The sequence below is a fragment of the Drosophila simulans genome, chromosome 2L (assembly GCF_016746395.2).
Source record: "Drosophila simulans strain w501 chromosome 2L, Prin_Dsim_3.1, whole genome shotgun sequence".
NCBI lineage: Eukaryota > Metazoa > Arthropoda > Insecta > Diptera > Drosophilidae > Drosophila > Drosophila simulans.
Window position 1 is genome coordinate 13,519,113 of NC_052520.2, and position 16,924 is coordinate 13,536,036.

Consider the following 16,924-nt stretch of genomic DNA (forward strand, 5'->3'; position numbering starts at 1 on the left):
CAACTACCATACATCCACAGTAATCTTTTCCAGCATCCGCAGCCCCATGGAATAGCCCTTTTCAGAGCCCACACCCATGCCGGGTGCGTCACGAACCTTTCATCAGCTATACGGCTCTATCCGAGTTTTACCGAGAATTTTGCATACCATTTTACGTGAGTTTACAAACTGTTTTTGGATTAAAATGCACTCAGTCATTAAAAGTGCGCCTGGGAGCGAGTGATTGTGTCTGGGACACGGCCGTCCATCTGGGCGGGGTGTGTGTGCGTAAATAGCTTTGCTTGCCACCACCGCTGATACTGAAGGGGAAAATTCGTGGGTGGGTATGGGTGTGGGTGTGGGTGTGGGCAAGGCAGTAACAACAACAACAACAACAAGAGTTGTTCTGCGAATGGTGAACGCATTTTGGCCACGCACACATCACGGGGGCACAAAATAACACCTGCCGACAAACAAACAAACAAGCAAACGCCCACAAACAAAGCGAAATGAGCGCAGTGCATCAGCGCAGGGCGACTAGAGATGGAAGCTGGGGGAAATATGCCTTTATAAATTCAAATATGTATATTTTCGAGTTTCGATGAGTGGTAATATTTTGATGCAGCCTAGAGTGTCATTCACATATTCGAACAAACAATACTAGGTACATATAGCCTGTGCTCCACTTGAGTACATTTCCACAATCATCACTCATCTGTTTGTAAAGCATGGCTAGTTAATTAATCCCATCGTAAGCTGTCCATCTCTAGCATTTTCGGCCACTGGCAGTGCGGCACACACGGTAAGCTCTCACAGGTAAATTAATTTAACGTGACTGCAGCTTTTGGTCGATTTTGGCCAAGTGCGTGGGCATTTCCACCCACTGCCCACCGTCGCCGCCCATCGCCCCTTTGTGTGCCAATGTTGAGGACGCGTTGCGGTTATTGCCCCAAAAACTGCATTGGCAACATGCAAGTGGGGGTGGAGGTGGGGGCGGCGAAGTGGGTGTTGCATCGCCTTGTTTTGTGTGTATTTTACGCATTGAATCCAGCGTTCGTCACACTTTCCAGTTTCCCCACGCCCTTCCTACTCAACGTGGCATAAATATTGCAAAAGAGTTAAGCTCGAAATGGATTTTACGTTATTTCTGCAGTTTCCGTTTTACGCAGCACAGAAAATCGGACTAAAAAAAAATCGTGATACACCCACACTCATTTAAATAACGAAATTGGTTACTTGGAGTGGAGCCACAAGAACCATGATGCAATAGTTTAATAAATTTAAAAAATAAGTTACAAATTTATCATCACATATTATACTGATTTCTTAAGAATTCCACAATTTATCACTATAGTAAGATATAATATGAAAGTATGGAATAGTATTTATTAAACGATAAGCCCAGTAGCAACTGCAACTTTTCGCTTCTTTAGCGAGTTAGCAGACTTTCGTGTGTTGGCCAACCAATTGACATTTACTCACATTGCACACGAAGGTGGACCCGTTTGCTAATCGAAGGTGGGACTCCGTTGGAGGCGACGCACAGATACGCGGCCATGTGCAGGCGACTCACTTTGGTGATGTGCAGCAGCTCACCGTCGACCACGTTGACTGTGGGGATCAGGAATTGGGGATTGGGTATAGAATTGGGTATAGAAGAGAGAAGGGAGGAGGGAGAGAAGAATCCGGTGAGGCCAAAGTGCAATGCGGCGAAATAGGGTCGCTTACCGTGCTCCCCGCCAATTAGCATCTCCTCGCCGTCCTCGCGTCGCCACATGACGTAGGGCTCCGGATAGCCACGTGCCTTGCAAACCAGCGAGATGTTCTGACCCTCGCGCACCACCATATCGTTGCTGGTCAGGCCCTCGACAATCATCGGTGGAACTGGATGGTTGGGGGAAAAAGCGAGCCGGGTGTTATCGTGGCCAATGGGTCACACTGGGGGTCAGTGGACGGCGATAGGGATTAGTTGTCGTACTCACCCACCACCTGCAAATAGCCCTTCCTGGAGCGCATGGGATCCTGTAGGGAGTGAAGAGATTAAATTGGTGATTCCCCGGACTTACTTAGGCCACTTGAGCTCACCGTGTTCACTTGGCACATGTACCAGCCGCGATCCGTCTCCTCAACCTCCTTGATGTGCAAGTACCACTGCAAAAATGAAATATTGTTTTAAAATGTAACTAAAATTTAACTTATTAATTTTGCAGTAATGCCCACCGATCGATGGTCATTGTAGGTCAGGCTGATGCGGCTGTTCTGCGAGATCACGTTGTGATGAATGGATAGGATCGTCTGCGTGTCCACCCGCACCCAGGCCACCTTGTAGCCCTTGAGGTTCTCCACCACACATGCCATTAGGGCATCTCGACCCACGGAAACGGTGACATTGGCAATGGGTTCCGCGAATCGTGGAAAGTCGGAATCTGCAAGGATAAACACGGGGTGAAACAGATAGTTTATTTTGTTTACTTAGTCCTTTTCAGTTCCCTGGGACCTTGCCGCTGGCAAAAGAGAGAAGGGACGGACATTTTCCTAGCATCCTGTGTCCGCTGCACTGCGGCACATTGCGCATACGTCCCGTGTGACGCTCGAAAAACAGAAGAAATGGGAGCGTATTAATTACCTTCCTGTGCCGTCTGCTGGGTGTCCAGTCGCGTGTGCTTGCCTGCAAGCGAAATAAACGAAATGGAGAGTGTTAGGACATTTAATTAATTTAATTTCACTTCTGCAACGACATTTCGGCTGCTCACTCCAAAGGGGTAATAAACAAAAATTAATTAGCCAGGCCAGCCAAAAAACTTGGTCGTGGACAGAAGACAGGACGGAAATTGTGTCTGTCGTCGTGTTTTGCTGATACGACAGAAATTCCGGCTGCGCTTTCAGATTTTTGTTTTTAGTTTCATTTATTGCACTCGTTCTATGACAAAAGTTCAAGTTTAATTGTTTCTGGCTGCGTTGGCACTTTTTACTCATTCTCCGCAGCTGCAGCGGAAACTTTTACTGTTCGAGAATGGCAGGAAATAATTGTGCCAAAAAAGGTGAAAGGTGTTGGCAGGGAAATTTTCCAATAAAAACTTGCAGCAAACTGCAAAACTAGTAATGTTACGTTCCACATTTTCGTCCCGATGGCAGAGAAGTCAAATTTGTTTGCGACTGTTATTTGCAATATCGGAAATATTGGGCTATTCATCTTCAACCTTTTTTTTATTTTTATGGCCATGCCAGACACTTTACAAATGAGTTCGGGAAATTTGAGCCAGCAGCAAAAGCAAATCGCATTCGCCTTGAAGAGCTCGACGAGCGATGTCCGTAACATAAAACCGGGTAAATTGAAAAACGCTTAAGCATTTTTACAGCTTTTAACACGGTGCCGCATATTGAATTACGTTCACTTTAGCCCGTCTTCCTTTGCCAGCAGGACAACTGCTACCGTTTCCTGCCACTGGCCATTGGCTTACCGCCCCCGATTTTCCCACCACTTTCCCCATTTCCCCCGTCCATCTGAATTTTCCTCGGGCACTTTTCAACTTCAGTTCCCCCGGAGCAGCTGCTGTTTATGCCTTTTCAGCTACGAAAAAATGCTCAACACGATTTTCGCTGTTGATTTACGTTTTAGCACGTTTTTCGTACAGCTTAGCTGCCGGTTTTTCCTGCTTTCATTCTTATATAGCAAAAGTTTTTCCATAGTTGAGCATGACAGGTTGCACTCGGCAGCTTTTCGCTTTCCATTCGAATGCTGTTTCACTTTTCCTTTGCTATTTAATGAGCACCTTTTTATCGCCACTGAGATTTGTCCCTGACTCCTTTGGCCTCAATCCTGCAGGACACAGCACCCGCTATTCTCTCGCATTTTGGCAATGTAAAATGAACCCCATTTGACTGCGCTTACCCCTTGCATTCGTGATTATGTTTTTTTCCTTTAATTTGTTATTTAGCTGCTGTGTGTCAACATGGCTCACGTGGCACACAGCCCTGGACTTTCCATTCTCGACTCTGGACTCTGTACTCTGGCCCCTGGACACCAGTCAATCAGTCGGAGCTCCAGAGCTCTATTCACGATCCGGCGACCGGATTCTATTTGTCCTGGGTCCACCTACACCCATTGGCCTCTTTGTGCAAACGCGGGCAACCATTCAATTTGTCAGGCTCGACGGCGGCAGGTTCCCTTTCCCGCAGCCTAAACTGCCTTTTGAACTTTGTGCAAACAAAACGCACCGGGAAATGTCCGAGCTGAAAAGTGCCAGCCACTTTCAATGAGCCCATCCTGTGCGCTTAAGCTCGATTTTGATGCCGAACACTATACGCAAACTAGAAAATTTGAGAAGTCCCTAAAATAGCACAAAAGTAGTTATCTGCATGTAATAAAATGTAATAGTTCGTTACTTTCTAAATTCTCTTAAATACGAGCATCCTCTATGAAATAAAAACAACATTCAAGGCTAAATTTAAATTTTGCGATTTAAGAAATGCATTCGATGCAACTCTGGTGTATAAACTTTAAGTGCGAGCATCCATTATGCACTGCAGTTGTTTCCCGGATATTGAACGGTTTAGTGGTAAGACGGATTACAGGTTGTGGCAATGGGTGGTTAGCCTGGCCGAAAGGAGATTCCACCTTCCCATCCGCTGGCCTAATCTCGACGGCCTCCGCAAACCAAATGGTCGTCATAAACAAAGGACACACACAAAAGAAAACTTTTGCCAAGACGTGCCGCCTACTCGATTTTCGACAATGCCCGCAAATAAACTGCGGATACAGTGGGTGCATAAAGCAATTATTCCAGTAAAAATTAGGTAGCATGACACAAGTTTTGGCCATTCAAAAAAATTCGTGGACATTTGATAAAGCGCTCGAAGTTCATAGCCAGTTCTTTATCAATTCTAAATACCCATAAATATCAACTAATCGGATAGGTTTTGTTTAGTTTTTACAAAAGCTTAGATATTGTTTGACATTTTTAAGTCTTTTATGCTTGGACTAAAATTAAAATTGAGTTCCTTTAAAAACGCTAGTGACCACATGTTATTATTTTTCTGCCCACTGTAAGCTGCTTAGGTCTTTGCTGAGCTTTCCTTCCGTTTCCCTTTTTATGGGCCCATCTTTTTTGTTGGCCATTTTTTCCGTTTATTTGGCTTGGGATGTCCTTGGATGGCGGAGGGGTAAAACTGGAGAAATACTTCTGCCGGCCGTTTATTGTCGTTTATTTGTCTTTCTGCCATTTTTATATTTACGCATATAATCGCTTTCAACGCTTGCCGGCGCCTTGGGAGGGCCTATAGCCAGGACGTGGGTCTGGAAGGCGCTTATAAATATGATGTTATCGCTTTTTATGGTCCACTTTTATTGCAGGCAATCAGTCTTGCGTTTTGTTTGCTGATTGCTTGCCATTATTCAAATGTATTTGTTTAATTCCCGGGGATTGGCAGCCACAAATCATTTTAAATCCGCAATATGTCAACAAATATTTGGACAACGAGCACATTCTTTTTGGTTCGTATCGCAGATGCTCCTTGTGCGGGTCATTATTGTGGCTTATATCCCTGGCTAAGGACTCTTGGCGGCCCATTACGAGCACCCACTTAACCACTCGTGCATTCCCTTGCCACCAAAGCAGCCTAACAAGCGGCGAGCTTATAATCACATTGCGTATACGTAATTAGTTCGGGGATTGATAAGGCGAGGAAATCTTCTGCGCCGAGCTCTATTGCCATACCACAAGCCGTGAGAATGTTCCACAAACTGATTATACTTGCACTTTGTTGACAAACGAGCTGATTAAATGCCGGCTCTCGCTCATTATGCAATTAACTGGCAACTCAGACCCTCTGAGCCGCCTTTATCGCCCAACACCCAACTGTGAATGTGAATGCGAATGCGAGTGTGCGGGTGCCTAATAAGATGACCGAAGGCTCTGGGGCCTATTTACCTTAAAGCCTAAGATGCGAAACTAGTTGATTGTATTAAATTTTGATTACCAATTGCTTAAACATTAGAGACGATTACATTACTGCAAAGGCGTTTGAGCCTACATGTGTAATTTAATATGGCAAGAAAGGTAAGCAAATCTTAAATATTTGGTGTCAGTACAATTACCTATGTTAATAATCAAACTGACTGATAACTGGGTTGCTACACAGCTAATCTAAACTTATGTTTTAAGAACATATTTTACCAAACCTTTTAGTATTGTACAAAAATCCTGTTTAACAACATTTCTTCGCACATTTTTGAATATTCCTTAGCGTGAAATAAACAAGAACTATTCGACAAACCCAACAGGTTAGCAACTGTTAATCAGGAATGCATACTACGAGTATAGCTGGCAGCATATGGAATGCTTTGTGCAAATTGTTTACTTTTTGTCATAGAGGAAATACCAAGCAGATTCCCACAAAATCCGACACAGAAAACCCAAGCGGCAGAATGCTGTGAATTTGAGCAAAGCGAGTTGAGGGAGGAGGTGTACGAAAAAGTGTCTAAGAATGCAAAGCAAATATCTACCCGACAATATATGTAGTTATATATTCAGAGAAAACAGAGGAGACCGCACAACGAACTGGGGATGCGGCAAAAGTGCATTTCGCCAACTTGGCAGACAAATGAACTCGAAGTGAACCCGAAGTACACATGTTAGGAGGATACTTATTGTGTGTCTTGCTGCCAAAATGCTTAGTCTGTGTAACGAGTTACTTGTTCGCCGACAAGACAATGGTTCAATTCCGGATTCAACCTGATCGATGACGCGATCCGAAAAACTCATTAAGAACTTTAATTAAATCGAGAGTCGGCCAAGAGCAAGTGCGAAGATTGCACTGCAGTAAGAAAACTCATTATTCATAACGACACGAAGGCAAAGGACTGAGAATCAGGGTCCAGCTGGAGTGGCGTTGGCAGCTGCAACAGCTCGACTCGGCTTTTCCCGCCCCTCCTGAAGCATGCTGCAAATAAAAACAAAATATGTGCGAAAATGTGTCGGAAAGTGAGCGAAAACATAAAACATGCCAGCCAGCAGAGTACGGATCCGGATCCACGGATCTGCCAACTTCCCCCTACGACTTATGTTCCAGGAACACAAGGACTCTGCTGCAGCATAGTGGTTGAGGGGGTCCTTTAGGTGTTGGCCATGGCTTCAGTCACCTGACAGCAGCTACGCTTAAATTGCGCTTAACGTTTTAATAAATGAGTGTGACAAACGCAGTTGAATGGATTACGGGCAGGTGAAACTATGCGTTTATAATTGCGGTTTGCTCACTTAAAGTGGTAGGAGTATGACTTAAAGGGACCGTTTAATTATTAAAGTAGATTCAAAGCATTATTGAACAGAAGTTATCAGAGTTCAATAAAGATTGAGAATTTTCAGGTGCAACAAAGTCCTCAAATTCTTGAATTAAACATGCGGCTGTCACTCACTCAGTTCGTTCTCCTGCTCAAAAGGCACTCACTCAACTGGGCGATGTGACAGCGGGAAATTAAACGGCATGCAAATTGCATGACCATCAAAAGTGGCCGACACTGTGCAGTGCATTACTCATACGCCCCATATGTCAGCGCTTCGACGACTGGCGACATCTTGCCACCGAAAGTTGGGCGAAAGGAGCGAAAGGAGCGAACGGAGTGAAATGAGCGAACAACGGAGCGAAACGAGTCGTAAGTGAATTTATTTCAAACAATTATGCAGCAATTAACAAACAGATGACGGCAATTAAACTGCAGCCAGGCAAGCGGAAAGGCGGTGCAACGGGGGAAGATGTCGAGTTGTGTCAAGTGCAGCAATCGACAGGCGGCAGCAGTGAATTCAACTTGTGAGTCTGCTGCATAATTCAGGCAATATTTCACACACTCACGCGTCGAGAAATGCACTTTATGCCTGCCATTCCCTTCCGTTCACTGCGAGTTGAATAATTTTTCAATAATTCAATTGGCCTTACTCGCTTTTTCCGGGCAGATTACGTATGCGCCGTGTTATCTTCCGGAGATGGCGGTGCACTTGCGTGCCTCAAGTGGCGAGTGTTGTGTTCGATCATTTTTGATTCGCCATTAAAATCATTGTTTGTTGCATACTTCTGGGCGAGCAGAAGAGGCCACGAAGTGAATTTCCGGGCAAACATTTCCGGCCGCAGAAACCACTTCACAAATTAAGTTGTCAACAATTTCAGCCATATCGCAACGATTTAATCTTCACACCTAAATTATTTATGTAAAAAGCCACGCTTGCCCCGCTCGCACACCATTGCCACACCACCCACCTTCCCCCCACACACCGCATTAATACATACACACAAGTGCCTTGTTAGCCGTCGCTCATGCAATAAAACGCTCAGCTGCTCTTACGCCTGTCGCTGTGTTGTTGTTCTGCCGTTGAGCCTTTTGTTTAATAAATTATGTAAAATGCGCCAAATTGAATTTGAAATTCATGCAGCCTTTCGCCTGGTTATGGGAATTAAGATATGTCGACAGTCAGAATGAGCGGTCACAGGGGGGCGGGTGGATAATGGTAAAGGGGACAGGGGCAGGGAGCAGGGAGCAGGAAAATGGAACTGAAATGAAGCCATTTTCCCAGACATAAAGTCGCCACTTTCAGTCTGGCACGTACAGACAGTTAACATATGCCTTGGATTTGGGATTGCGGGGAAAATGGCATTCTGTGGTTCGAGTTGGGCAACGATTTTGCTGGAAATAGGTGTAAATTGGGCTGACTCAATTTAATGAGATAAATATTCAAATTTATTCATATCGCTGCAGGTGGTTAAAGGCATTGTTTCGATTCGTAATTAAATAGAACTCTGGCGCTTGTGGCTTTATCAACAAATGTCGGTTAAAGTCAGGTGAGTTAAGTAAATTGAAATTTTGTTGGTTCTAATTTTAAGTATTTAAAAAGAATACATCTTTTAAAAGGAAAGTATTTATATTTTGATTTAAGTAAAAATTTAACTCTTCACTTTAATTTAAAGATTAAGGACTGACACGGATTTCTTAGTCTTTAATATAAGCCTTGGCACGTCTGGGTTGGGAAAAGTTTCATCCGAGCTGCTTTAAGTAGACCATAAAACCGAAGAAAGCCAAGAAAACGGCGCGGACAGAAAAACTTCTATGGCGATATAAAAACGAATGGGATTGCATTAATGTGGGCAAGTCAAGACCGCCGGTGCCCAGCATGCAATCGTAAACATAATTTACTCGCCAGAATTCGTGGAAATAATAATTAGGGACTGGATCACAACAAAAGGCCTTGGCCGTTCCGTCCCAGAATTATAAATGAAGTGTGAACAAGAGTTTGTGGCCACTCCCTTTTCCGCTGCCGAAGTCCGCAAAAAAAAAACAAAAAAAGGGGAAAAAATGTGCGCCTTTTGAGACATTATTAAAAGTTTTTCGTTTTCCCCCCTTTTTTGCGGGATTCTTTGGGGGGCAGTCATTTACATTAACATCCTTTCATCCTGTGTTGACAAAAATATCAAAATGAAATTGCTGCATAATTTGTTCTTTCCGCCTCGCGTCTCCGTTGCTGTTTGCCGAGTGTCGTTTGGGGAAACTTTTCTATTAATTTTTGTGGCCGTCATTTGGCGGCCAGCAAAGTGTAAATAAATACAACCAGCTCCACCCGCACCCGTTTCTACGCAAAATTTCTTATCTTGGGGACCGTCGAAGCGCAAACTTAAATTAAAATGTTGGCAGGACATTCGTTGAATTATTCAGTCATTTTGTGGCAAACTCTTTGGCTTTTTATTTAGCGGCCAGTTGCCTTCGCTGAAGACAAATGTAAATTTTCTCCCTTCATCTTAGCGACATCTGTTTAAATGTCTTTGAGGGATTCCGCGTTGAACAAGCTAAGTGAAGTTCGTTAGGTAATTAAAAAACAAGGGGAGTTGCAGAATCTTGTGTTCCTATTTACTCGCAATGCTTTAAGCAAATATTTAAATGTTAACGAGAAGTTGGCTATTTATTGCTGTAACCCCTCAATAAATATCGTTTAAGTAAAATATGCAAGGTATAAATAATTTATCTGTATACTTGGAGTATGGTGAAGCTATAACTTACGAAATGTTTGGTAAGGGAAAGGAGCATTTTTCATTCGACTCAAACCGTTTAACTTAAATTGTCTTAAATTTCAACAGGCTGTCGCCGAAGAGCCCGGCGGCCACAGCGGTCATAAAAAATGAATGTGGCCAACTTGACTCCAATCTGGAGAGTGGCTGGGAATGGGCTGACGACCACCCGCCTGCAGACTGACTGACTGAGGTGGCGAAGGCCAGAAAGTCAAGCAGTTGGCTTTTCACTTTGCTCTCGCAGCTCCTCCTCGGCTCAGTGCGTCCTGGGAGCATAATTTCCCAATTGCAGGCTCATGTGCCGCACACACAAACGGGAAATCCCTTTAGCCATCTCTCAGCAACTCGCTCGCTCCGGGATTCCCTCTTCAATCAAGCACAATGGGCCGTTGAATCGCTTAAGCGCTCGCTTTTCCTTAACTCCCCCCACACACACACACACACTTGCACACATAAAACAACACTTTGCCACGGTCAGTTACCAGTTACGCACAGGCCACGCCCACGAAACGCCCCTTTGCAGACTTGCCCCACTTGTTATTTATATTATGACCACTCACAGTTGTTGGCTCATTGTCATAAATTTTCCCAAGTGTTTGCCGTGCGGCCCATCCGGAAAAGTGAGAGTGAAAAGACGAAGAAAAGATTTCCTTGGCCGTGTGCGAGAAATGCTCGTTGTTTGTTTGTTTGTTTGTCTTGGTTTCGGCTGCCGTATCCCGAGGGTCATTGTAGCCAAACAATGGCAGCCTCTTGACCAATTTAATAAATTCCATAAATTGTTCATGTTCGACTACCAGCATTGACGAATGCAGCCTGTTGGTTGTCCGTATTTCGAAGTCAACCAGTCAAGTTGTCCGTGGTATCAGAGTGCGTATCTCTGGCCAAAGATAACAGCCAATTTATAAGCACCACTTCTTAGCACACTCGTCAGAAAAAAGAGTTTGCTATTTAATTACTCCCCAGGCAGAATGCGTGCTAGCCCAGATTCGTTTTGCACCTCGCCGAGAAAGTTTTCAACACGCCCGGAATGGAAGTTTGAGGTGCTCCATTTGAATTCATGTTAAGGCAACCACTAAGCGCATAATCTTGTAAACTTGGCCAAAATTCACCAAATGCCATAACTAAAATAAGCAAGCAGCCAACGAAGGATGCTCAAGCAAAGGGAGTGAAACATATTATGCCCGAGGGCACAGCCAGATTCTGAGCATGGCTTCTTTGGCAAAGTTTTTGCAATGGTAATGGTAATGGTACTGGTGCAAGTGCTTGATGCAAATTATTTGGCCTGGAGGTTAACTAGGGTCGTTTAGCAAATGCCTAACCCACAAAAAGACGCAGCAGTGGTGGAGATGATCTCGTGAAGGGAGAGCTTTAATTAGGAAAGCGAAAAGAGTGCTGTGAAAATCTAAGCTACAGTTGGGATATTCAAGATTTTAAAATATATGAACTAAGATTCTAATTTATTGAATTATATAGTTTTTTAGTTTTTGAACATTAATTTGTCGTGACTTTCGTCACGCGCTTCGTGAGCCTTAAGCTCACGCTGCCATCCCTTGAGCCGCCGTCTTTTTATGAGTCCTGCATGCATTGGCATTCATGAGAGTGAGCCCAGTATTTTTGTGAGCCCAACGGGTGGGTGGTAGATGGGCGGACCGGAGGGCTTACCACAGTCTGAGCTGCATCTACAAGCCCAACAACAATGGCAGGTACAATAAATGCCTTTCAACTGCGGTTTCACATGCACTTGAAGTGAAGTGGCGGCGAATGGAGGGTAGCATGAATGGAGGGGAGTTGACTTGGGGTCAGGGTGCACGGGCTTGGAGGCGATGTGCGGAAACTGTGAGGCACTGGAACTGGTCTGGTGGCAGTGTCATAAGCCTCAAGTGCTATTTGCAGTGAAGTGCAGCATACATGATAGTTGGGGTGTCGGCTCCATCTGCTCTGCCCAGAATTTTGGTCTCTACCATACCGCATCTTACTTGTGCATCTCCGTACTGGTCTGCTCCTAATGAAACTTTATCCCTGGAGTGCTAAATGTCTGGCCAGATGGCCAAGCTCGAGCAAAAGTCCAAGCATTTTGGGCACTTTCCCCAACTATGTTTCGGTATCTCCACTGGGTTATTACCAGCATCTGTATCTGAATTCTTATTTTCCATTTCGGAAATGGAATGTGAAGGACGCACATTTCCAAGCTGCCTCAGTCGGTCATAGTTGCACTCATCCAGATATGGATGAATCTTTCTAAAAGCTTAACTAACTCGATCCTTCAATTGAGCACTTCATTTCGTACAATTACCTAATTGTTCTGTTTCTGACTTTTAATGCAACAACAATATTTACGCACTGCTGGCTTTTCGAAGGGCGAATCAAAGAAAACAACACCTGCAATTAGTTTTCAATTGATGTGGGTGGCAGAGAAATTGGATCCTCTGGCAAAGAATTCTCGGTAAATTGGCTGAAACCTGGAAACTTCACTCTCGATTTGTGCCAAGGCACTGCGATGTCGGATTCTAATTAAGATTGATGTGTTTATGGTGTAGCCAACATTTGACTTTGCCCAACTAAAAGCTCGACAAGAGCTCGGAGTGGCGTTCGTGTCTAGGAGTCCCAGTCCCAGTTCCAGTTCGATTTCGATTTCCACTTTCCACAGTTCGGCATTTCCTGCTCCTTTGTAATTATTGATGAGCTTCGCTTTGACTTTCGACTTTTTCAAGTGTATTAACGTAATTAGCCAGCCATCCCAAACGTTAAGCGATTTCTATTGCTCCATTAAATTCGCTGCACTTAAAGCTCAATTGTGGGGCAACAATCGCTTGACTCTGTTCCGTGCTCCTTCTATTTTTCGTCTGTCTAGTCAATCAAAATGTCATGAAAGTCTGGCAGTCGATGAACTGATTGACAAGCAGGAGAAAAAGGAAACCTATGCTCCACTGACTCCTGGCTCTCTGGATGTGCGCATGCAAATTTCAGTCCGTGTCCGACTGTGTTGGTCTGTGTCTGGAATTCCATGGCTTGTGTGGTTAACCACAAGGCCAGGTATCGCTGTCGTCTGCTGGTCTCCCAGGTGTCTATTGGCTACCAAAAACCACTCACCTTAAATTGGTCTTTATGGTGGCGAAGTTAAAAGTCATAAAGGCCATTTAAACGACTGAAAAAATGCCTTTTAAACTACAAGTTTGATCTGATGGAGCAGGAAATTTAAACATATCTTTCGACTTCCTACTTCAACCTCTGTAATCGTAATCCCATTGAAAATCACAGCCGTTGTCTAGGGTCTGTAAAAATATCAATAACAGCAATTACATTTTCTATTAACGAAATCACAACAGAATGGGTTTCCCCACAATGTAATGCCATCACACAAAATCATCCATGTCTACCACCTCATCATACCCTTTCCCATCAACATCATCAAAATCATCTATAAAAACAATCGAAGCCAGGCAGCGGCAATTGCCGAACCGAAGGCAACTCCATTTTCCCCGTCTTTTCCGCGCTGGCAAGTTCATCAAACCGAGCAGGAAAACAGAAAATAAAGCGAGACTGGGGCGCAGGGAAAATCGGGAAACTGGTGGAAACTGTGGGCCGTGCATGTGGTCGTTATTGTTATTGCTTTTCGGCCATCTCCGTCGCATTCGCCAGTGGAGGCCCTTGCTCCAGCCTCAAATGCAGGATGCGTCTGAAAAAAAAATACCCGTAATTTTGGAGTTGTTTTTTTGTGGGTGCTCTTGTTGTTTTTGGCTCCATGCTGGAAACCTCTTCATCATCAAAAAACATGAGAGGCGCCATGGTCATAGATCCATGCGAAATTAACATAGACGAAAGGCGCCGAAGGGGAGCTTGGTTAGATGGGATGAGTCCTGCACAAAATTTGCACCCACCATGTGCGGCAAATGAATGGGAATGTTACTCGGAAAGCTGGTAAAGTCGGAGGCCAGAATTCATGAATTTCAGTCCCTCGAAAAGGGTTATCTTTATGAAGAAGTCGAAAAATGTGTTTCTATGCAATAACTTTAATTACATTTTACTTCACATATTAACATTAGCTGAAGCCTGGACAATATGGACAACACATATGGCACGCTTATATCCATAATCACTTTAATTGAATACGATATATGTACATGGCCCATAAAGTGCGAAAACTAAAGTGTTTGCAGATAGCAAGGAACCGTAACTAAATGCCTTTCCGGACAATTAAATAAACACAATTTTCCAATTGTATTTAAAGTACAAGCTGGTGCACACAAAACACTTAACCCGAATCGCCTTAGACGTCTGCTTAGTGAACGAGTCGTCCAGAAAAAGGCCGCTTAACTTCCGGTCAAATAGCCAGCGACATATAGCAGGACCCGGTTGAACTTCAACCTACCAAATCCTCAGCCTTCCACGGGTCCTTGGCCTCAGGACCTCGGCACGTCCGGCTGCAAAATTTACTTAGCCCCGAAATGGAAGGCAAAAGTGTGAAAAAGCCGACGAAATGTTGTTATCTAAATGCGCGCTGAACTTTTCATGCGAAAGGATAGAGGACGGAACACAAAAGGCGGACCCTTAGACAAAGGATATACGAACATATACATATATAGACCGACGCCCACAGCCAGGCATTCCCAATGCGCTTATTAAAATCCTTTTAAAACCGTACCGACTGCCGGCAGGAAAATCAATTAAGTCGAATACACTTCCCCGAGGATAATTGCTTTCGGAACGAGGAGAACTGCCGCCAGCCGAAAACTGAAAACTTTTGTGCCAATGAACATCAGCTCCCATAACGGGCTAAGCGAAGCGTTAAGGCCTAATGGCAACTTGGCCGATTTCTATAGGCCCTTACATCCTTTCGGCCACGAATATGGTAATGATGGGATTTGGCGACGGCGAGCGACAATAAATTTTTATTATTATGAATTACTCTAAAATTTTATGTTAAGATATTGGTCGCTTGTTAATGCTATATGCTATTAGAAGCATTTATATATTTAGGATATTAATTTAAAATTAGGAAAGCACGGTATACACCTTGTCTATCAGACAAACTCTTAGTTTGCCTTCCGCTTTTATAATTTTTCGCCAAAAGCTCAAATTAAGTGCGCTCCAGATTCTTTGCCCCAAATCGTTAAAGTTGAATAAGTTGGTTAATTAATTTCGTTGTTTTCAGAGACTTGAGTTTGCCTTCAGCGACTAAGTGATTTGTTAATTTGTAATAATACGGACGCCAACTGGTTACCGCAATTAGCAATAATGAATGGGCTGCTGCATTTGATTTTAGCAGCCAGCTATTAGCCGTAATTGTAGACTTTTACAGGGCCAAAAGCCAAAGTGAAATTAGCATGCCCGGTGGGCATAATTTGTGAAAAGAAATCCAAACTTTCACTGCCCTCCCTCCCCCGGTTCACCCAACCGAATTTCCCCGAATAGTCCGGCGCACATATACAATGCGGGGGCGTGGCCAGGACTCTGATTGCCCCGACGTGTTTACAAGCGTTAAGCGGAGCGCCATTAAATGTTATGGCCGTGTGGAAAAGCACGATCCATTGAATGCCAGTGTCCAACCAGGTGATAAAGTGTCGAATGTGGCCAGTATCAGGAGACGGGAGGCAGGAAGCGAGGATCCAGGTGCCCGGTGCCCGGTGCCGGGAGCACGGATTCTACAAAAGTGGAGGTGTTGGCCATTTGTGGATGGCCAATGCTTTCACTGCTTCAAACTGAAACACACAAATTGAAATAGAAAACTTTTCCGATGGAACAAAGTTGTGCGTTTTAGAGTTTAATAGCAGTCGGTTGTGTGCAGCTTTTGGTTAATAACAAAATGGTAAAACTTACTGACGGGCAGCCAAAATTAAATATCGATGTGGACACGAACTTACCTGAAAACAAAAGGAAAAATGTGGTTTATTAAATCATTTATCGTTATTTAAAATCTTTAATATTAAAGATATTTTTCTATATATACATACTTAGTGATAATCACTATGGATATCTGTTGCATTAGCTGATTATCTTAACTATCAGTGTTCTTTTAATACCTACTATAGAATAGCCATTAGTAAGTTAAGTATCCCGTAATTTAGAAGCCATCGCTTGACTTCATTCACAGCCAGTGAATTTAAATAAACCGCACCCTCGGGCTATTTATCAAACATGGTGATGTGGAGGCCACATTGATGGGTTCAAAGTGGTTGGTTGGTATGGAGTGCAAGTGCGATGCTCTGGGCAACCGCAAGTTTACTGTAGCACGGCTAAAAAGGCAAATGCGGGCTAAAACGGGGAGAGGTACAGGTATCGCAGTGGATAATCGATGGTTGGGGGGGAAAGGTCAACCGCAGGAGTTGAACCTGGTGCTTGTGGGGAACACAAATAAATGGAGCGACCACAGAATGACCACCCAGGCAGCAATTAAAAATCCCTCCTGGGGGCAAACAAGCAGCTAATGTCCTGCCTCATTGAGCCATTAATTTCCAGGGAGCCAAAGGTAAGGCGGAGGATAAAGCTGGTTTATGGGCAGATGGGTGGGTGGCTAAGCCTGCAACCTTTGCAATTTGTCCACATCGATTAGTGTCCGGCGCACATCGTCTTCGACTGACAGCATGACAGCCATGTCCACGTCTATTATTTTCAACTTAACATGGCCCGCGCCTCTGACAATTGGCCAGGACATTTACCCCCCCGTTAGCCCTTGGTGGGACCAAAGGGCGCCACAATACGACTTGCTCACCGCATAACTGCACAATGGCCGACCTACAACTCACTTCCTTCCGCCGCACGGCTGCCACGCCCAACTTTCTCACATTCCCGCCCATCCGCAGGACCTTTCCCTGCAATATCTTTAATGCTTTTTCCCTTTCTCCTAGCCTGGCCTTTTTTCCTGTCGTTGAAACGTGTGTCCAGCGGAAATGACAACGAC

General features: G+C 44.3%; 1 protein-coding gene across 6 annotated transcripts in view; it reads right to left on the minus strand.

Annotated features, from left to right (window-relative positions):
• Positions 1–16,924, minus strand: part of LOC6732237 (hemicentin-1) — a 40,256-nt gene that overhangs the window by 10,875 nt on the left and 12,457 nt on the right. For 4 of the 6 annotated variants that reach the window (XM_039296738.2, XM_016178302.3, XM_039296769.2 and 1 more), the window contains 6 exons: positions 2,606–2,647; positions 2,200–2,405; positions 2,065–2,130; positions 1,962–2,001; positions 1,708–1,863; positions 1,462–1,590 (listed from right to left, as the gene is read on the minus strand). In XM_039296738.2, coding sequence (XP_039152672.1) covers positions 1,462–1,590; positions 1,708–1,863; positions 1,962–2,001; positions 2,065–2,130; positions 2,200–2,405; positions 2,606–2,647 — 639 coding nt within the window. Of the gene's footprint in view, positions 1–1,461; positions 1,591–1,707; positions 1,864–1,961; positions 2,002–2,064; positions 2,131–2,199; positions 2,406–2,605; positions 2,648–3,336; positions 4,243–16,924 lie in introns of those variants that run through there. The other 2 variants (XM_039296835.2, XM_039296801.2) reach the window with 2 other exon arrangements.